The sequence below is a fragment of the Urocampus carinirostris genome, chromosome 17 (genome assembly GCF_059441175.1).
Source record: "Urocampus carinirostris isolate Australia breed hairy pipefish chromosome 17, RoL_Ucar_1.0, whole genome shotgun sequence".
Taxonomy (NCBI): Eukaryota; Metazoa; Chordata; class Actinopteri; order Syngnathiformes; family Syngnathidae; genus Urocampus; species Urocampus carinirostris.
This window is the reverse complement of record NC_142365.1, coordinates 2,872,017-2,894,449: the sequence shown is the minus strand read 5'-3', so window position 1 is coordinate 2,894,449 and position 22,433 is coordinate 2,872,017. Positions and strand designations below refer to the sequence as shown.

The 22,433-nt window shown below is 42.6% G+C and overlaps 2 protein-coding genes across 2 annotated transcripts; both read left to right on the top strand.

Moving 5' to 3' along the window:
- The first annotated feature begins 3,885 nt into the window (after positions 1–3,885).
- Positions 3,886–16,272, top strand: ddx46 (DEAD (Asp-Glu-Ala-Asp) box polypeptide 46). Its single transcript, XM_088321612.1, has 23 exons — positions 3,886–4,027; positions 4,253–4,423; positions 6,987–7,109; positions 7,192–7,279; positions 7,392–7,563; positions 7,632–7,879; positions 7,950–8,057; positions 8,132–8,297; positions 8,373–8,493; positions 8,573–8,748; positions 8,851–8,972; positions 9,044–9,122; positions 9,900–9,982; positions 10,065–10,229; positions 10,899–11,061; positions 11,144–11,337; positions 12,055–12,192; positions 12,253–12,402; positions 12,523–12,744; positions 14,621–14,839; positions 15,027–15,171; positions 15,872–15,945; positions 16,019–16,272. The coding sequence occupies exons 1-23, from the start codon at positions 4,011–4,013 to the stop codon at positions 16,064–16,066; spliced, it is 3,192 nt and encodes a 1,063-aa protein (XP_088177738.1). The 5' UTR covers positions 3,886–4,010; the 3' UTR covers positions 16,067–16,272.
- Positions 16,273–16,432: 160 nt separating this feature from the next.
- Positions 16,433–21,643, top strand: c17h5orf24 (chromosome 17 C5orf24 homolog). Its single transcript, XM_088321614.1, has 2 exons — positions 16,433–16,888; positions 20,101–21,643. Exon 2 carries the CDS (start codon positions 20,104–20,106, stop codon positions 20,689–20,691), a length of 588 nt encoding a protein of 195 aa, XP_088177740.1. The 5' UTR covers positions 16,433–16,888; positions 20,101–20,103; the 3' UTR covers positions 20,692–21,643.
- Positions 21,644–22,433: the final 790 nt, after the last annotated feature.

The following is a 22,433-nucleotide window of genomic DNA, read 5'->3' as shown; positions in this document are numbered from 1 at the left end:
ACAAAATGCTGCAGCCAGGCTTTTAACTAGGACAAAAAAGTCTGATCACATCACGCCGATTTTGGCTAACCTGCATTGGCTCCCTGTTAGCCTAAGATGTGATTTCAAGGTTAGGGGTAGGGTTAGGGTTAGTCCTAGGGTTAGGGGTTAGGGTTAGGGTCTTCAGCTGGTACAAAATGCTGCAGCAAGGCTTTTAACTAGGACAAAGAAGTCCGATCACATTACGCCGATTTTGGCTAACCTGCATTGGCTCCCTGTTAGCCTTAGATGTGATTTCAAGGTTCTCTTAGTATTATACAAAATCATACATGGACTTGCTCCCTCATATCTTTCAGATCTGATTTCCCCCTATGTTCCGGTCCGAAGCCTTCGTTCTGAGAGCGCCGGTCTTCTGGTGATCCCAAGAGCCAAGGAGAAATCCGCAGGTTCAAGAGCGTTATGTGGAATGCTCTTCCCCCTGAGATCGGATCTGCAACCTTAGTGGAAATGTTTAAATCTAAGCTTAAAACACACTTCTACTTCTATTACACATGAATAACCCATACTTTTTGTGGACAATATATCTGTATTATTTGTAATAGCAACATCCTTTGCTGTCTGGTAATCCTGAAAGGGGGATGGCTACATGTGCGGTCCCTTCTCAAGGTTTCTTCATTTTCCTCATGTTGAGGTTTTTGAGTTTTTTCCTTGCCCTCATGTTGGTTCCAGATCAGGGGATGGTGTAATAATAGTCTGAAAAGATAGTCTGTGTAATAACCTGTGAAGCCCTTTGAGACTCTTTGTGATTAAGGGCTATACAAATAAAATGACTTGACTTGACTTGAAAGTCAATCGAGTCGGGGGCCACTGAAGCCAGGGGCCTGCTGAGCTAAGGCCAAATGGGCTTTTCCACAAAACTGCTCCGCTGTGCTTAAAGGGACAGTGTTTGATAATTGTCCACTAGATGTCACTGTCACGTGTAGTCCAGGGAAGACGACAAAATACGGAGACTTAAAGGTAGCAAAAAGCAGCCTTTTTCTTGACATTTTACCCAGCATTTCTCCCAAAAAAGACAAAAATGATGTTTTTTTTTATAGCAGATCTAAAAATGGCCAAGAAAAAAATGAAAAAAACACCAGGCAAAATAAAGGAAAAAAATGGAAAAAGGCAAAAAAAGGGTAGAAGAAGAAAGTAAAGATAAAACAGGAAAAAATGCAATTTTCACTTTTATTAATTTCTTTTTTTTCTTCACTTATACTTTTTTGTGTTATTCCCCCCCCCCCCCCCCCTCACCCACTGTTTTCCTTTTTTTTTAACTGTCGTATTTCTCTGGTCACTTTGAGTCCGCCCCTTTAAGAAATGTGACTTTGACCATTTTTATACTGAATACATATTTATTGAATACTTAAAACTTAATATAGACGTGGGATTTATGAAGGAGTGCATCAGGCTTTGTTAAAGAGACAGTGTGTAATATTGAGTGCCTCCTAGTGGTACAAAAAAAAACCCCTTTGGTTGCCCTCTACACTGTAAAGAAGAATACACCGAAAAGTATCCGTCCATTATCTACACCGGTTATCCTCAGTAGGGTCGCGGGGGTGTTGGAGCCCATCCCCGCTGTCTTCGGGCAGTGGGCAGGGGATACTCTCAACTGCTTGCCAGACAGTCACAGAGTCATGCTCATTCCCAACTTGGGATCATTTGGAGCGGCCAATTCACCTGCCAAACATGTTTTTGGAATGTGGGAGGAAACCCACGCAAGCACGGGGAGAACGTGCAAACTCCGCACAGGAAGGCTGGTAGCTGGATTCGAACCCATGACCCTTAGAGCTGTACCGCGGACACGCTAACCACTCATTAGCCGTGTCATTTTTCATTTGTGTTTCTTTTGCATAGCAGAATCTATTCCTAGTAGTCAACACCATGTTTTTCTGACATCTTGCTCCTATGTTGTGGTCACACAGCACTGGTTTTCACTCGCATTAGACCACATGTGTCAAACAGGCGGCCAGCGGGCCGGATCAGGCCCGCTAAGGGATTGAATACGGCCCGCGAGACAACACTCAGAGAAGCGCAAGAGAAAAACAAGCTGCAGGTTGTCAACTATGTCAACTTGATGTTGCCAAAGCCAGGTGCCTCTCACAAAGACACTGTACTTGTATTTATTTCTCTCTCTCTCTCTCTCTCTCTCTCTCTCTCTCTCTCTCTCTCTTTCTTTTCCACCCCTTTTCTTCCACTCTGTCTATTTTCACTCTATGTGTTTCTCTTTTTCTCTTCCTTTGCTCTTTGTCTCTTTCTCTCTCTGTGTCTTTTAACCTCTTTTGCTCTAACTTCCTTTTTTCCTTTCTCTCTTTTCTATTTCTCTCTTCCTACCCTTCGCGCTTTCTTTTCTCTTTTCTCTCCTTCCATCCTTCTATTTCTCTTTGGATTTCTTTCTTCCGCTCCCTTTCTTCCCCCCTCTCTCACAACTTTTTATCTCTTTTGTTTCTCACGCTGTCTCCCTCTCTTTCTTTCTTTCTCCTGCCCTCTCTCCCTTTCCCTCCTTTTTCTCTTATTTTTTTATCTCTATTTTTCTTTCTCTTTAATCTACTAGTCCGGCCCCCGACAGAATGTTTGTTCTATCGTGTGGCCCCCGAGTTAAAATGAGTTTGACACCCCTACATTAGACAATACTGCGCCATCTAGTGGTCAAATATCAAACGACGTACCTTTAACGTTCGTTTTTCTTTGTCTCTCAAAAATAAATTAAGCCTTCAATTGATGTTTACGTTTTTTATTTGTTCTATTTGCGCCGAAAGAAAAAGCCCTCTCATTTTGTAATATTTAGATAATTACAATTAAGGCCATTCATTCATATTAACCCAATTTATCAAAGGGCAAATTTACTAATTACTGTGCAGATAATCAAGTGAAAATCTACATTTTATTCAAGACTGTCAAAATGATTCCCGTAAACATTAGTGATTTTTTTTTAAATTTGGGCAATATTCAAATAAAATAAGTGTGTGTACATTTTCTTTTTACAGCCCTGAAACGGGTGTCTGGATGGGTACCGATACATTTATTTGATGTAAATGTCAAAAAGAAATTGAATGTTTTTAGACGAAGTGTTTGGGGAGTTATGTTAGGAGTGACAAGATTGGATAGATTGAGAATTTAAATTGTGGGAGACAGAACTGGAGTAGTCGTGGAACTGAGCAAGCGTGTGGATAAGAGTACTTAGTTGGTTTGGACACATGGAGAGGATGGGTGAGGAGCGAATGTTGAAGAGGATCTACAGAGCAGTAGTAAATGGAAGGAGACCAAGAGGAAGGCCGCCATTGACGTGGATGGATGGTGTTATGAGTGCACTGCAGGAAAGAGGTCGAAATATAATGGAAGCTAGAGCTCTTGTTGGTGATAGAAAGGAGTGGAGAGGTGTTGTAAAAGGATAGTGGGATTGTAGACGCGTTCTTAAGAATGGGCTGGGCACCCGTATGATGCGGCAGGGGTAAACCAGTGAAAGCTGTCGGACAGAAGAGTGTTTTGTGTCACCCTGACCTGAGTGACATGGCCGCTTTCTTGTGTCCCGTTTCATCTGGAGGGACAAAAGCATGACCAACTTAGGTGCCGAGGTGCCTAACTTGTTTGGGTGTTTGTGCAATTGGGTTGGCCATGGTCCAAACAATTTTGTGTGTGTTTTTTTGCTATTTTTTTCCCTTTTATTTTCTTTGTTATTGTGTTTGTCTTGCTGTCGGTCACCCCTCTTGGGGGATATGACCAAGGTAGATAGATAGATAGATAAATATGAAAACAATGATGATATCACACAATTAACACAGGTTAGAGATCGTATTTAATCTCCCGATTTCTTAAACGAATACGCCTCCCACCTCTAGGTGTCGCACTCTAGCCCATTGCGCATTCTCAAAACTGTCGCATGTTAGTGACGCAACAGTTTAGCGGAAGTATGTTTTGACACGCCGTCTCGACGTCATTACTACTTCTCAACTCATTGAACTTGTTTCTCCGCTCCATTGCGCGACGTTAAAATGGGTCGCGATTCGCGGTACGTCCTAAAGCATGTTTATATTTTCCTTTATTGTACGGAGCGTTTATTATAGCCCTGTGCTACTTTCCAAACGGGATCATTTTGAAAGCTAACGTTAGCATGCTAACAACGTCGTCGTGTTTCTAACAACATATTTCCCGCCCACTTTGTAAACAAATCGAAGCATTTGCCTCGTCTACGGTTCCATGTTAGTGATCGAACAAACATTGTGTTTTGATGTAGACATTACAGGAAGCGATCGGCGTCTCCGCGGCGGAGCGGTAGCCGATCGAGGAGTCGTTCTCCGGACAAACGCTCTAAGAAGGATGACCGTGACCGGAGCCGAAGGGAGAGATCTCGGAGCCGGGACAGGCGTAGGACTCGCTCTCGCTCACGAGACAGAAAGCGGGCCCGGTGAGTCTAACTGCCACACATAAAACAACGGAATTATATCAAACTAATCTTTGACAATGAGAACATATGTCGCCTTAAAGCAGGTATGTCAAAGTCAATTGCACAAGGGGCCAAAATTCAAAACACACATAAGGTCGCGGGCCAACCAGGAGAAACATTTATTGAACACACTTAAACTGAATGTTTTTGGAACATACATATGAATAAAAACAGACAGGAATATTCAATTTAAACCTTAAATCACTTATATGGTATTTATTATTTTGCTCTAAACAAAAATAGCTTGTTAAATGATACAACTTAGAACTTAACTTAAACAACTTAACATTAAAATAACATTCAAATTCCTTTGCTCCTATGTCAATGTATATATTTAAAATACTTCAATACCCCAAAAGATTTTGCTCTCCTTAATATATCTCCTGTCAAAAGTAGAAATATAAAAATGCTACACAAATTATTTTGTAAAAATGTCACAACATTCTCAGAACAGGGAGCCTGTTGCGCTTACCTTTGGCGCAGACGGAGTAGGGCGAGAGATGGGAGGGAGTGCTTGCACTTTTTGCATAGCTCCACCCATCCCTTCCACTCACCCAATCAAATAGCTTTAAGTTCTCTTCCCGTGTTTTGGCGTATTTACAATTTGTTCCGTGGATTCATCAAAAAGTATCTGAACACTGAACACAGATTATATAGTAAGCTTTTATATAAAGGATTCTATAGCGTTGTACAGCCAAAACAAGTTTTTTTTTGTGTGTGTGACACCTTGACTGTAAATTGTAGTAAAAAACGTGCCCTATATATCCTGAAAAGAAACTGCTTTGAAATACAACTTTGGTTTGGCTTTGCGTGTATCTGAACAGGATCAATGGCTCAAGTTTTGAATGAGATGGAGAAAATTTGCATGCAGTTAAATTTGTCTCTGAGCCATAGGTACTCATAGAAAGAGCCATATCTGGCTCGCGAGCCATAGGTTCCCGACTCCTGGTATATAGTATAGTACACGTCATATATGAAGGAATAGGCACAGTGACTTAAACGTCAGAATATGATGTCCAGGGATGAGACGGCGTTGTTCATATTGACGGGCCATTAATAACAATAATGGAAAATGGACTTGCGGGCCGGATATGATTACACCGGACGTGGCCCGCGGGCCGGGAGTTTGACACATGTGCCTTAAAGGTTGCTGTACGGAATTCGAAACTTTGTTACCCTCCACCGCCATCTCCTGGCGCAAAGTCATTGATTGCAGCCTCAGTCAGCTCATTCATGATGCAAGTGCGTGCATTTCTTAGACACGATCGATTAAACTCTTCTTTTTTTGATATTTTTGGTGGTTTACTTCAAATGCAGTCCGGGCCTTTACTTATTTAAACCATATTCCTGTTACACATGCAAAAAATGAGACGAGCATAAAGTCATTCTTCACCCCTATACTTTCCTTCTACCAATAGGTTTGCGTGTCCTGGACAGCATTGCTAAAAGTAAGGCCTTAATTGGCATCAAAATGTCTTAAATCCTATTTTTAAAAGTCTTAAAATGGTGAATACATGAATTAGATTTATATTTGTTTGAACTATAAAGATTAAGTAGCGTTTATCAATTGTGTTATTTGATAATAAACTGATTTACTTGCGGGGTAACATTGTGTGACCACAGTAATGCAACTATCAAAACAGTGATGTGGTTTCAGTCTGAATTTTCAGATAAGGTACATGTCTTGGGTCTTCCCACAATACACATAGCAACTTCGGACAGGTATGTTTACTTTAGACCAGGGGTAGGGAACCTATGACTCGGTAGCCATATATGGCTCTTTTCATGAGTATGTATGGCTCCGAAATAACATGTAACATCTCTCTGTGGCGTCCCAAAGTCAAGTGATTTATCTCGATTTTGGTCCATATAAAGCCGAAGAAACTTAATGCCGAAGTTTGATAAGAAACCATTTAAACTGATAAATAAAAACGGTGGCAAACGACTTTGATTGGGTGAGCAGTACGGGTGGGCGGATCCCTGCACACAGCGCAAGGCACTTCCTTCTCTCTCGCTCTCTCGCTCAGTGCAGTCTACACCGAAAGTGAATATGACGATATGCTTTTCGTTTGCAGTCATTTGTGACATTTTTTCAAAGAACTTTGCATGCACATTGTTTTGAAAACGTTATTAAGGACAAATTTCATGGAAAAAAATTGCCTCAACACTCTTAACTGAAGGTGGAAGACAAATTGTAAATGGCATATTTACATTGATTTGGGACACAGGATTTGGCATTATTATCATTTCATACATTTGATGAAATCATCAAATGACACACAGTGAAATAAAATGTGCTGAAGAATTAGCTTTTGTCTAGAGAGCGTGTTTGGCAGTTTTTTCAATTTTGTCTGAAAATATATGATGTGGCTCTCTCAATTTCTTTTGAAAACATTTTTTGCTTTTATGGCTCTTTGGGTCAAAAAGGTTCCCGATCCCTGCTTTAGACCATGCCCGGAAAGTGGACGAGGAAAAGCATGCTAAAGTCCTTTCTATTAAGTGTCCGTATTCTTTATATGACCAGACGTTCCAGGAGCAGAGAGAGGAGGAGGTCTAGAAGCAGAGACCGCAAGAGGTCCGGCAGCAGGGGCCGCACTAAGAGGTCACGCTCAACCAGCCCCAGCAAGAACAAGAAAACAGAAGAAAAGTCAGCAATCTTCCCCACCAAAAACGTTTTCATAGTCATTAGACAAGCTAGCAAGGTCTAATGAAGTTTCTCTTTTTTACAGGGCGAAGAGTAAAGAGAAAGAAAACCTCGACATTGTGTTGGAGAAGAATAAAATAAAAGAGGAAAAAGAAGAAGAGAAAGTTGAGGATGTAAGTTAAACGACAGGAAAAATGGCTCATTGTTGACGGAGAAGATTCTGACTTTTTCTATACCAAATATCTACAAGTTTAATCACAACCCTGGCTTCGTTTGTGCCACTAGCCGCAGGACTTTGACCAGAACAAACTGGAGGAAGAGATGAGGAAGCGTAAGGAGCGTGTCGAGAAGTGGCGCGAGGAGCAGCGCAAAAAAGCTATCGTAAACATCGGCGAAATTAAAAAGGAGATTGAGGAGATGAAGCAAGGCAAGAAGTGGAGCCTCGAAGATGACGATGGTAAGTGGACAAGACAGAAAATATAAGCGTGATGCCGTTCGCCTTGAGCAGAAACCCCTTTGCTACAGACGATGACGACGACATGCTCATCCCAATGGAGGCAGCGGACGAGGAGGAAGAGGACGGTGAAGGCGAAGGGGAGGCCAAGGAGAGCGAAGACAAGGAAGAAATAATGGAAGAGGGCGAGAAGGACCCGGACACGGCTGCGGAAAAGCAGGACGACGAGGACGACATCGACCCGCTAGATGCTTACATGGAGGAGGTAAAGCAGGAGGTGAAGAAATTCAACATGGGAGGCGTCAAAGATAACGATAAGGTCAGTATCAAACCGAGAGTTAGCCATTCGGGTGCGTGAGGTCTCATTTCTTCATTTTCATGAGCAACAGAAAGGAGCGACCGGTACTAAAGTGGTGACGGTGGTTAAAACCAAAAAAGGACCACAGATTCACAAAAAGAAGGGCGAGCTGATGGAGAATGACCAGGATGCAATGGAGGTAAATAAATCATTTTCCAGGTTGCGTGAAAGTTGAAGAAATCCAACCGTGACTCATTACGCCGCCTCGAACAGTACTCGTCGGAGGAGGAGGAAGTTGACCTGCAGACGGCGCTAACGGGTTTTCAGACCAAGCAGAGAAAAGTCCTGGAGCCCGTTGATCACGACAAGATCGAGTACGAGCCCTACCGCAAGAATTTCTACGTGGAGGTGCCCGATTTGGCAAGGATGTCCCCCGAAGGTCCGTACATGGCGGGACGTCCGTTTCGAAGCCGTGCAAGAAAAAAGAAAAACAAACATTTGTGATCCGTTTCAGATGTGAATGCCTACCGATTGGAACTAGAGGGAATTACGGTAAAGGGGAAAGGCTGTCCCAAGCCCATTAAGACGTGGGTGCAGTGTGGCGTTTCCATGAAGATCCTCACTTCCCTCAAAAAGTCTGTATGAACGCTACAGAAATGGAGTCAATTGATTTATTATTAAACCTATTCCTCTTTTTTTCTTGGAACAATACAGGCAAAACTACGACAAGCCCACCCCCATTCAAGCCCAAGCTATACCTGCCATTATGTCGGGCCGAGACCTGATCGGCATCGCCAAGACTGGAAGCGGCAAAACTATCGCCTTCCTCCTGCCCATGTTCCGCCACATCATGGACCAGAGGCCTCTGGAGGAATCCGAGGGCCCTATCGGTAAGAAAGACTGTTTTTTTCCACCGTGGGACCCTGCTGGGAGGATAAGTGGTGTTTTCCAAGAGGAAAGAATAAATCCTCTGCGTTATCATTTCTCCACAGCTGTCATCATGACGCCTACTCGAGAACTGGCCCTGCAGATCACAAAGGAGTGCAAGAAATTCTCAAAGTCACTGACACTAAGAGTGGTGTGCGTCTATGGGGGCACGGGTATCAGCGAACAGGTGAACCTTGAATCTAGGAATCGACCGGAAAAGATTTCCATATTAATAAGTCGACGATACTTTGCTGACAGATTGCTGAGCTGAAGCGAGGAGCCGAAATCATCGTGTGCACGCCAGGAAGAATGATTGACATGTTGGGTGCCAACAGCGGTGAGTGCTTTATGTGCCCGTGTTATTTATACAAAGTAAAGGTTTAAGCACTACAAGATAAGAATTTAATGAAAACTGAAGGATCGCCATTTTACATTTTAGTTTCTATCCACCCGAAGACTCTTTTAAGGTTTAATGTATGCTTAAGATGCCGATAGTATGATAACAATGGAACAAACGTGCATCTTAATTCATTTCTGATAAAGTCAACTTTCTTGCATATGAGGTCATGTGAGTACCCCCTTACTAAACATTTGATTATTTCCACACTTTTTGAGATGAGTGGTCTGAACAAACCTGAGGTGTGTTCTCTGAAGATCAGGGTAAAAGCAGGTAGGGGCACCTGTGCCTTTTGATAACAGGAGACGTGCACAATAAGTACCGCTTGATTTAATGCCATTGTGTCTACAATTCCAACCTTTAACGAGCTAGTTATGCGGTTTAAACGAGGTTCTGTGACTCCCACACATGCGCGGTAATCTGCAATATGTTTTTTCCCCTCTAGGTGTAAAGGCCTACGGTCAGATAGTGCTTGAATGGGGCGCCAGCTCTTGTTTTATATCTTGAGGCTGTTTTCTGACTTTTACAGGTCCCTCGCAAAGATGGTACGCAAGGCCTGAGTGCGATAGACAGAAATGAGCCATATTTTAAAGTTTAAGAGCTTGTCAGTTTAAAGTAATCTACAGCGCATACTTTGAGCATTCCAATGCAGAATTGATGAACGCAATATGCGGATCGTTCCGACTCGGCTGATTATTCGTCTTCTTGGACGCGTAGGTCGTGTCACCAACCTGCGTCGGGCCACGTACGTGGTACTGGATGAGGCGGACAGGATGTTCGACATGGGCTTTGAGCCTCAGGTGGGCAATGGTGCAGCCGCTGGCGAAACTCCGACCCTTTTAAGTTCCCTGCCGTTTGTGATCATGGGATTCTCGCTCCAAGGTCATGCGCATTGTGGATAACGTCCGACCGGACAGGCAGACGGTCATGTTCTCCGCCACTTTCCCCAGAGCCATGGAGGCTCTGGCTCGCAGGATCTTGATCAAGCCGTTAGAGATCCAGGTGGGGGGACGCAGTGTGGTCTGCTCTGATGTGGAGCAGCACGTGGTAAGTCGCAGAGCATATTAAGTTAGCTTGCTTTATTTTTTTAGACTAGTTAAAGGGACTGTGTGTATTGTCTGACCACTAGACGTTGAAACTGAAAACGAGTGTTAAAATCACAAGGAAGAATACAAATTGCGGGGACTAAAAGTGACCCCAACCGCATTGGTTTTTCTATTTTTTTGCAAGCATTTTTTTTTTCGAGTACCAGTTGTAGCAAGATGACAGATAATTATGTTATCTTCTTCTAGGTGAGAAAATAAATGCAAATTTCTTGACATACAAGTATTTAAAAAACACACGCTTATGTGATAATTTTTGTGTTATGGCTTATTTAAATCAATATTGTTTTCTTTAGTAAATTACGTTTTATTGCCACTATGAGGTGCTCAGGTATACACAATGTCCCTTTTAAAAAGAACATGAATAGAAATATCAAATGTTGGTATTTAGAATCATTTATTTCTAAGTGATATTTATCTGCAATTGCATAATGGCAGGGCCTGTAGCAGCATTGTCATTGTTAAAACGTTGTGAATTGATGAGATTGGTCACCAATTGATCCTCTGTATCTGATCATAGAGTCTTTAACGTTGTAATTGTTTTAAGTGAAACGTATACTCTTTTTTTTTTTTTGTCTTTTGTTGCTGTTTAATCTTGGTATTTTTTCTGCAGCTGGTGATTGAGGAGGACAAGAAGTTCTTGAAGCTGCTGGAAATTCTGGGCCACTATCAGGAGAAGGGCTCAGTCATCATCTTCGTGGACAAGCAGGAACACGCAGACAGTCTTCTCAAGGATCTGATGAAGGCTTCATACCCTTGCATGTCACTTCACGGAGGTGTGGCAACCGCTTCTTTTAGGACTCTCTGATTTCACAGCCTCCTTTCTTTTCACGTCATTTTCACGGCCCATTTTGGCAGGCATTGACCAGTACGACCGCGACAGTATCATCAACGATTTTAAGAACGGTGCCTGCCGCCTGATGGTGGCCACGTCGGTGGCGGCGCGAGGATTGGACGTCAAGCAGCTCATCCTTGTGGTCAACTACAACTGCCCTAACCATTACGAGGACTACGTGCATCGGGCCGGTCGGACGGGTCGAGCGGGAAACAAGGTCCTTTTAATAATGTCGATGTCGAAGGAGTTCTGCCCTCAGGCACCGGGTAGAGTTTGACTGACGCTTTATTGACCTGAAGTGACTGGGAAAATCGATATTGTTGACATCGAGTGGTCTAAAGTAAGGACACCTCGGGAGTCCTGGTTAACTAAAACAATTGTCCTAATAATGCCGAATACAACAGAAATACATGTCCAAGAAATAATTAACAAACCATCTTGGTGTAGCGACCTATCTTAACGGTGTAGTGTAGCATACTGTAGCAGTCAAAACCGTTTTGGGGGTCAAATACCTGTAGAATAGAATATACCTTTATTGTCATTGTTACAAAATGGGTTAACATATTGTGACAACGAAAATGTGCATAACACTCAAGTTTCACACACTCACAGTGAGGTAAAAAAGCCAAGAAGATAAAAAAAATAGTCAACATTGTGCAAGGTGAGCAGTAAACATAGTAGCAGTAAACATAGTTAGACCGCACAAACGTTTCTACCTTGATACAAATGAATGTGCGCCACCCCATGGACTAAAAAAGAAAATCATTAAATGACCTAAAGACATTTTGGCTCCTACAGTCAAAATTGGTAATAACCAAGAGTTGGTGTGCCACTTTTGAGCTTTCTCAAAGAGACATAGGCCGGAACACAATATCTCACCAAATTATGGGTAGTTGTAAGGTTTTTATGTTGAATATCATCTCGTTTCTTCCAGGGATTTGCCTACACTTTCATCACGGAAGACCAGGTCAGATATGCCGGCGACATCATCAAAGCTTTGGAGCTTTCCGGTTCTTCCATCCCGCCGGATTTGGAACAGCTGTGGGCCTCCTTCAAAGACCAGCAGAAAGCGGTAAGACAAAGCAGGAAAACTTGGTGGATTTCTTTCTATGTTTATCCGTCCCCTTTGCAGGAGGGTAAGAGCATCAAAAGCAGCAGCGGCTTCTCTGGCAAAGGCTTCAAGTTTGACGAGACGGAACATGCCCTGGCCAATGAGAGGAAGAAGCTGCAGAAGGCGGCGCTCGGACTGCAAGATTCAGACGATGAGGACGGAGCCCTGGATGTGAGTCATTTAAATGTCTTTAAAGTGGGGTACACAGATGTTGTAAAGCCAGCGCTCTACCTACTGCGTTGTACCCACCTTGTGGTTTCAGCTCCCCCTAATATTTCAATGGCCTTTTAGATCGAGGAGCAAATCGAAAGCATGTTCAACTCCAAGAAGCGCGTAAAGGACTTGACGGCACCTGGCGCAGCGCTAGGTGGCTCGACGAGCAGTTCGACGGGCTCCGGGAGCGGGCTCTCTGGACTTGGACCCACGTCTGCCGGAAACATTCAGAAACTGGAAATGGCCAAGCGGCTGGCCCTCAAGATCAACGCTCAGAAGAACCTGGGAGCCGAAGCCCAGGTATGTTGAGAAACATTATGGTTCCTTAGCCGGATCAAAACGATTAGATTTTTCTTTGCAATACTCTCTGGATCTTGATAAAGTATCCAAATCAAAGTAAATGGTATTTCCTTGGTTCAGGGTGTCAAGTCCATTTTAGCTCAGGGGACACCTGATTTCATAAATACGAAAGAAAGGGGCTAAAACGTCTTTAAACTTCTCAAGACACGCAGGTTTTATTGTTTAATCCGGTTTCTAAAAAAACATTTCCAAACACTGGGGATAACAAGTTTGGTTTAGTAGCAACTGTTAAGTTAGACCATTTTGCACCACACGTGAGGGTAATTGTACAGAGATCCCTCGGTTTTCGTGGTTAATGGGGACCAGAACCACCCGCAAGAAGTGAAAATCTGCTGATTAGCGTCGCAGCTTCATAAAGGTCTCCAAAGGGTTCAACTAACATCGAGATGACGTCTTTACCGACCGAGAGTCTAAAACTTTAACAAAAAAAGAAACAGTTATAGATAAACGGTAAATGGTCTGCATTGATATAGCGCTTTTCAAGTCAATGAAGACCTCCCAAAGCGCTTTACAAATGTGCTTCACACTTACCCATTCACACACACACTCACACACCAATAGCGGTCATGTAGCCATGCAACGCGCCAACCTGCTTATTGGGGGCATTAGGGATCTATGAATAATAACACATAACAGCAGTTGAGCGAATGGTTTTATTGTCATTATACAAAAGTCAAACAGAACTGAAGCCAGACCCATCTGGAACCTGATAATAATCCCGCGAAGCACCCGCCGGTGATCACTCTTATGACTTCCCTTAGACTCTGATTTAATTGATGTTTTTCTTTTCAATCTAACAAGCAGCTAAAAGCGAGCGGTCGTTATATATGCTAGTTTGTTCACGGCGGCAGCGCCTGCCTGCTGTTTAACTGACAGTCGCACGCACACAGTCACACCCACCCAACACAGAGCGCCCTCCCTAATCTGTCCTTGCGGTGTCCTGTTTTACAGAAACCAATGCGCGATCCAACGATATCAATTATAAAAAGGACAAATTCAATTCAAAATCTGCTAAGGCGTGTTGGGGTCTCTGTATTTGCCTTAAAAAGTGTGTCTGTGACTTCAATTCTACGTCAAGTCGTATTTTTTTGTGACGCCCTTAATCACAAGGAGTCTCAAAGGGCTACACAGACCAGACTATTCCAAACTACAGACTATTATGACACCATCCCCTGATCTAAAACTTACACGAGGGCGAGGGAAAACAAAAAAAAACCTCAGCATTAGGAAAATAAAGAAACCTTGAGAAGGGACCACACACAAGGTAATCCCGCTTTCAGAATGACCAGGCTGCAATGGATGTTGCATTAACAAACCATAAAATTTGAAATAATTAAATATGTTTCTTAAAAGTAAAATCAAAAAGGATGACCAGGTTGCAATGGATGTAGCATTAACAAATAATACATAGATATTGTCAACATAAAATATAGGTTATTCATATGCTATAGAGTAGAAGTGTGTTTTAAGCTTAGATTTAAACAGTTCCACTGAGGTTGCAGATGGAATCTCAGGGGGTAGAGCAATCCACTGCACCGGGGCCCGAGTGGAGAATGCTCTCCAACCTGCGGATTTCTTCTTGGCTCTTGGGATCACTAGTAGACCACCATTTTCAGAGGCTGTGTGACATCCAGTGGTCATATTTAAAACTGCAGGTCATTGTTTGATTTTATGCAGCTCATTTTCCTCTCGCGCTTCTCAGCATCGTCTCGCGGGTCAGATTAAATCGTTTGACGGGCCTGATCCGGCACTGCGGGGCCCGTGAGTTTGACACCCCCTGCCTTAGCTCGACAAGTCAATATCCTGCATTTTCCAGGACGTGATGCAACAGGCCACCAACGCCATCCTGCGCGGCGGCACCATCACGACGCCATCCGTGTCGGCCAAGACTATAGCCGAGCAGCTGGCTGAAAAGATCAACGCCAAGCTCAACTACACGCCAATGGAGAAGCTGGAGGAGGAGCGGCAAGCGGCGGAGCAGTCCGAGACGGTCAAGCGCTACGAGGAAGAACTGGAGATCAACGACTTCCCCCAGGTTCGGCCACGATGACAACATCCCCTCATCTGAAACGTTTACATGCTGCCTTTTAAATACTACAATGTTTGGCCGCTTCTTTAAAAGATTTGGAATGTATTTTAGTGTGATGCAATGTTATGCAGAACCGCTTTCAAGTGGTTGTCACTTTTTATGGAATGCCTTTCCTAACGATACTGTTTTCCAGACGGCCAGGTGGAAGGTGACTTCCAAGGAAGCCTTGCAGAGGATCGGCGAGTACTCCGAGGCTGCCATCACCATCAGGGGAACCTACTTCCCACCGGGAAAGGAGCCAAAGGAAGGAGAGCGCAAAATCTACTTGGCCATTGAAAGTATGTGCTGGACCTTCACATTAGATTTGTGCCTGTCATACTTAATATTTGCATTTTCCAGTTGAACTGTCGTGATGTGGTTGTTTTTTAGATCGTATTAATTTGTGGCTTGTTATAAATCCAAAACTATGCCCACTGATTTTTGCTGCTTTTATTAACAGGATTGAAAACTATTTTACGTGATTTAGCAATTTTTTAAACTTTTCCAGAACATTTTTCTAAAACATAGGATTTGGATGATGAAAACAGATGGCTTGAATCAAATGATTCCCCAGTTTTGAAGAAGGTCGTTAAACCAAACTTATGTTTATCCATAGATACAGTACTTTATTAGAGGGACATTGTGTATTGTTTGGCGACTTCAAGTGGTAAAAAAAAATAATTAAATAAGCAAAAGTACAGTACACGAACTATCATTTAAATAGGAAACTTAAATTTTGAGATATTTGTATTCGACTTAAGAAGAAGCCTCCTTGCTGCCACAGGTACCCACTGAAACCAAAAACTTGATGAAAAGCTGGGCAAAGAAATAGAAGAAAAAGGATGCCGTTTAGTCACTTTAAGTCTCTATAGTTTGTATTCTTGTCTGTGCATTTTTAGCACTCGTTTTTGGTTCCACCACACAATACTGCATCATCTAGAGGTGAAATATTTCACAGTTCTCTTTTATTGTTGACTCTCACATTCATATGCTTTCAAGGCGCAAACGAGCTCGCTGTGACGAAAGCCAAAACGGAAATCACGCGTCTTATCAAGGAAGAACTCATCAGATTAGTGAGTTGGATTTTGATGAATAATATTGTCCCTTTTATAAACATTTATTGATCGACGACATTTTGTTTTGCAGCAAAACTCCTACCAGCCAACGAGCAAAGGAAGATACAAAGTTCTGTGAAGGAGATGCGATTGTCATAAAAAAGTGTTGGTTTTTAAATATTATTCTTTTTTCCCCCCATCCACGTTGTTACAGGTTTTCAATGCTTTTAATTTGACAGTTACCGATCCAAAAGTCAACCTTTTCACTGCTTTTCCCCAGAGCGCCATCATTTGAGAACGGGTGTTTCTAAATCACCTTTTAATAAATCATGATATTGGTGATCACGTGATCGTCCCCCCTACCCATTTGTATTAATATATGTGGCTGCAATGCAGTCTGCATATTACATTATTTAATACTACTTTGTATATTATTTATCAGTGGCGGGGTACTGCGACGGGATTAATAATGGCGTTGAATCGGTTTGCAATTGTGAATGGCTATAACCGGGCTATAACCGGAGGCAATTCATGTTTATAAATTCAAAGATTAGTTCTAAAAAGGTCCAATTTTGAGCGGATCAAATAGCATCGGTTGTAAAGGAGGAGAGGGTGGCAAACGGACTTTCCTCGGAGATGCGTTCTGCGCATGCGCACCCGACTCCACTCTCGCCGCTTATTAAATTTTCATGGGAAATGGCTGCTTTTGTCATCTCACTCCGCGTGAACATAAGATAAAATGGAAATGTATAGGTATTGACTCCTCTTTTGATTCAACTGTACGGGACTTATTGGAGTTAGAACACAAGGGCTGGCGATACGGTGACGGGCACCTGCGAGAGGCAAGAAGGCGGTGTCGTCAAGGGAGCGAAATGAACCCATTTACGCTCCAAGATGAAAATTAAATTGAATTCTCCTTAACACCTCGGGCACCTTTCGCCAGACGACCATTGAGACAAAGGTAACAATCACACCATGAAGTACAACAATAATAACTTACGCGCGGCTTGTGTTGTTTCATTTTTCCGCTATTAAATCGTAGCATCCATGCTAACGTCAATTTGAGGAAAGGACCATTGTGCGCTACTCGCAGTTTCGTCACATAAAATGAGACTGAAGTGAATTGGGAGCATTGATTTATTGTTTTTTATCATTATTATTGTCTAAATTGTGTGCACCAAACGTAAACATCCGTGTCAAATGTTGACAAAGTTTAAAAAGAAATATTCTAATATTCTCTTCCGTAAAAGGTCAGGGTTTAACTTTTGCTTGTAGAATAAACAGCGGTGTTGACGCTTTTGACACCATTTCATGCTTTGGATGGATCCAAGTGATGTGCAGTGTTGAAAGGGACAATGTGCGTTATTTGACCACAAGATGTCGCTGTACTCCGAAGTGCTCCAGGTGCTACATAGCACAGCGAAGAATGCAGACTACGGAGGATTGGACTGACCGTAAACCAGGGTTGGGTAGGGTTACTTTAACTGGATTACTTTCAATTACTTGTGGATTACTCCAATACCAAATATGCTAACAAAAGAAACTAAATATGAATAAGATTACTAAATTTTGTGCAGGCTTAGGGAGTAACGGAATACATGGAACGGCAAAAATGATGTTGGCAAGGTGTTTGGATTTATTTTCATTTTGTTTCTGTCGCATTTTGTTAGTTTTGCCGGAGATCAAAGCCAGGAGAGAAAGCTTACCACGTGTTGCGAGTCATCATTTGATTCATATTTAGTTTCTTTTGTCTTTTATTAGCATATTTGGTATTGGAGTAATCCAAAAGTCATTGAAAGTAATCAAGTTAAAGTAACCCTACCCAACCCTGCCATAAACCACCATTTTTCTTCATTTATTGCTTGTCCTTTTGCTTGAAAAATAAGGAGGCGGGAAGAAAAACAAAAGGGGCAAACTATATAAAGAAGGACGAAGAAATCAAGGAAAAGAAAGCAAAAATAAAAATCATAAAAATATGTAAATGTTAATTAAAAAGGGGCTGGGGGGGGACTGGAAGAAGCCAGCGAGCAGACAAAAACTCTGGCTTACAGGAGGCCAAAAGAGTTCTCATTCAGCCAGCCAAGAGGCAACAGGTTCCAGCTAAACGAGCAGAACAGGACCAAATCCTGGCCTGCACGCAACCCTAAAAGTTCTGACCCAGTCCCAGCTGAACAAGCAACCAGAAAACCTTGCTGAGCCATCGCCCAAGCCTGATCTAGCCAGCGGCCTAACTGGGACCTCAAAGAAGCCACCGGCAGCAAACCACGGCTTCAACAAATAGTATCCCGTGGTCCTCTTCCGGGCTGGGTCTCTAGCCTTGAGGATTGCTCACCACTCTACCGCTGAGGACATCAAGACCAAAGTCCATCTCATGGTGTTAAGTATTAATGAGTGTGGCTTTAAGAAAAAAATTCTATCAATTTACAGTAACATAATAAACCTCCTGCGTGGGTTCAAATCCAGCTCCAGACTTCCTGTGCTTGTGTGGGTTTCCTCCGGGCACTCCGGTTTCCTCCCACATTCCAAAAACATGCATTTCAGGTGAATTGGCCGGTCCAAATTGTCCCTAGGTGTGAATGAGCGTGTGAGTTGTCTGTCCCCGTGTGCCCTGCGATTGGCTGGCAACCAGTTCAGGGTGTCCCCGGCCCGCTGCCCGATGAGAGCTGGGATGGGCTCCAGCACCCCCGCAACCCTACTGAGGATAAGCGGTGTAGCTAATGAGATGAGATGAGATAATAAACAGGCCTATGTTGTTTCCGTCTAAATGATGTTAGCTAAGATCTCAACTTCTAGCTTTCTTCTATATTTCTATGATTGTTTTGTGTTCTATTCAAACTTCTTCTGTAGATGATTAGTAAAAAAACTATAAATCCGATAGTGTGTGTGGGTCTTGATTAAAATATTTTAAACTATAAAAAAAAATTGTGTGTAGCCACCCTATCTGTCTTCCTGATATAATGATCTAAAAACAGATGTGGCTCTTCAAAAAGGCGAGAGCAGTTTGAAAGAATAAACTGCTTTTTATCTTAATAATTTGTACAAACAATTTAACAACCACCCAAATTTCGCGACATTTGTGTAGGGAATGTAAAAAGAAAACAATATTTGAGAACAGGAATGCTCTGTGCTTAAATTGTAAATGTAAAAATATCTTATAGTGGCAAAAGCTGTAAAAAACGAATTAACTGATGTTTTTAATCTTTTAAGTGGTATCTTGGAGTGATTGCAGGCAATGTTCCCTGTAATTTTCCACGGGGCTGAGCGTAACGCTTGAAAAAACAGTTGGCAACAGCAATCCCAAGTGTGGCAACTAAATCATTATCAAACATGTCCAAAACTTGACATCACGATACATTTTGCTGAGTTTCCGGGAATGCAAAAAATATTTTCCACTTTTGAATGAATTGACTAATGTACGATTGCAAAGGTTGCAGGGCCTGCAAACGTCATTTGTTTTTAAAACAATTCTTTCACAAGATTTCCATTTCTTTTTTTCCCTGGTGTCTTTTGTCGCATAATACTAACATTTTGGGGGGCTTTTTTAGTTGGTTGCACAATACACAACTGTATTTAATCACATTTTTTAGTGGAAGTACAATGTTGGCAACAAGATTGACTTGGTATAATAAAAGACAAAAGAAACTAAATATGAATGAAATTATGACTCACAACACGTGGCAAGCTTTCTCTCCTAGCTTTGATCTCCGGCAAAACTAACATAGAATGCGACAGAAACGAAATGAAAATAAATCCAAACAGCTTGCCAACATCATTTTTGCCGTTCCATGTATTCCGTTACTCCCCAAGCCTAAGACTTACAACATTGGTACTCTTTGCCTCCCTGCTTTGGGTTGGAATTGGGGGTCTGGTCCCCTAATGACTCCCAACACATCTGTTGGGTTGAGCAAGGGGGCTGGGAATCCCCTCCTCTGTATCAATCTCCCAGAAAGAGTCAGAAATGTGAATATATTCTTTACTCTAGCCACTTCCCACTAGGGGGATATGGCTCCAGTATATATGTAAAAAAAACGGAAGTGTACCTCGAGGTCTCGTTTCGGAGCCGATCCGGCGGCTGGGGTCGTTCTTCTTCGCGGCCTGCGCGAAAGCTCGGGGTCCGCGAGCGCGAAGGCAACTTACGATGACGTCTGTTGTATTTTGTCGCCGTCGACGCAGAAAATGATGCGGCAGGTGAGGAGCGCCGACTTCTGCGCCAACGCCCGAGCGTCCTGCCCGGCCCGTGACGCCCTCCGCTCCCCAGCGCGCTTCCACCTTTGCTCCGCGGACCCCGACGGGTTCTTCCCCGCTCCTTTGCGAGCTCCGACCGTCCGAATGACACCGGGCGACCCTGCGGGGCCTGAGGCCTCGACGCACCCCCAAGGGGACGTCCTGGGGCCTGCCGAGCTCCCGGGCGCCAAAAACAGAGAAAAAAAGGCAAAGAAGAAGAAGGGCAAAGGCGAGTCCGGACGGCGGGGGCGCCCGCCGGGCACCACCAAGCTGGCCGGCTACCGGACCAGCACCGGCCGTCCGTTGGGCACCACCCGCGCCGCCGGGTTCAAGACCAGCCCCGGGAGGCCGCCGGGCACCACCAGGGCAGCGGGCTACAAAGTGAGTCCCGGCAGACCCCCCGGTAGCGTCAAAGGCCTCTCCCGCCTCAACAGACTGCCATTCGGTGGGGCATGCGGCGGGGCCTCCTTCCCGTACCCGCTAACGCACAAGGAATTACTCTGTGAAGCGTCCTGCAAGGACAACATCCCCGCCGAATGAGGAAAGCTGTTTTTTTTTAAGAAGAGATGGCGTTCGTCTTAGCACGAACTACAAAACACAAATAGAGTACCGATGGCTATCTTGGCAGCAAGCAAATGCCTTTTTTATATTATCTTACAATGCATATAAAAACATCAGTTCTTCCCAAAAATGCAAAGCCATTATTTTCTGGAGGCGTAAAAATCATAATAAAGATAAGTCGGCATTGAGCGCTTCACTGAAACAGTTGCTTTGAACCGATGAAACGCAGCATTAGTGCCGTTTTATCAATCCGATTCTTGTGGATGTTTATTTACACTTGGAATGTACAATTCAATGCAGTTACCACGATGTTGTTTTCCCAGATTCACCAGTTTGACCCCTTTTGTGTCTGTCAAAACTCCAGAATATTGCTTTAGGTGCAATGATACCAATCTACCGTCTTCCTTTTTTTTTACATCCCATCCTACGAGTATTCTTACCAAATACACTGAGTGTAAATTGTTTGCATGTGGAATAGGAACAAATAGTCACTTTGGTTTTAAAACCAAAGCGCACGCTCCCATTCAAGCTGCATAGGATTGTTACTTTCGCCCGCTTTGATGAAATACTTGACAAAGTATCTGTGAAGGTCATTGAAAACGTCCGCCTACTTATCAATATCAGGTTGTGCATCTCAATACATTAGATAGAAAATATAAGCTAAATCTTGGATAATCCTTTAAAAAACTTTTCAATGAGATTGGTCTACCTCAAAACATTCATTTCTTCAAAATCAAATCAATGAGACAGTAAGCCTATTTATGTGTGTGTTAGCACTTCAATATGGATTGACAAAATGATTATTTCAAAAAATGACATGAGATATTTCTCTCCCTAATGTATTGTATAGTGATTCCGTTCTAATTTCACGTTTTCACCTGTTTGAGCTTTTTCTACGTTACCATTGTAATAAGGTTTGCACTACTTGTATTTATTTTCTGTCTTAAGATAAGACCAATGTTCCCTCTAATTTTGCAGGGGTCTGATCGTTCACACAAAGTCAGTGAGCAACGCTTGAAACAACAGTGAGCAACGGCAATCCCAAGTGTGGCAACTAAGTCATGATCAAACATGTCCAAAACTTGACATCACGTTACATTTTGCTGAGTTTCCGGCAATGCAAAATTATTTTTCTCTTTTGAATGAATTGATTCATCTACTATTGCAAAGGTTGGTCGGCCTACAAACGTTGTTTGTTCTTACAATTCTTTCACAAGATATCAATTTCTTTTTATTTCCTGATATATTTTGTCGCATAATATTAACATTTTGGGGGGCTTATTGAGTCGGTTGTAAGATGCAGAACTGTACTTAATCACATTTTTTAGTGGAAGTACAATGTTGGCAACAAGATTGACTTGATATCATTGGAAATTATTGGAATGCAACACAAACTTTTTTTTCTACTGTTTTTTTTCTACTTTTTTTTAAATTCCTTTAAAAAAATCTCATTGTGTTTTTCCGAGCTGTTACTTTTTTCTTTTTGTTCTCTATTTACTTTTTTCCTACATCTCTTTGTTTTCTTTCTTTCTGGCTTTTTTTCTAAAATTGTCCTTCTTTTTTTCTCTTTCTTTTGTTTCTTTTTTTCTCAGCTTTTCACTACTTTTTCATTTTGGTATTTTTTTTGTTCTATCCCCCCTTTCCTTTAAGTCATTTTGTGCATAATTTTACATAATATTTGGTCATGTTGGGATTAAAGAAGCAAAAACAACCCGAAGAGC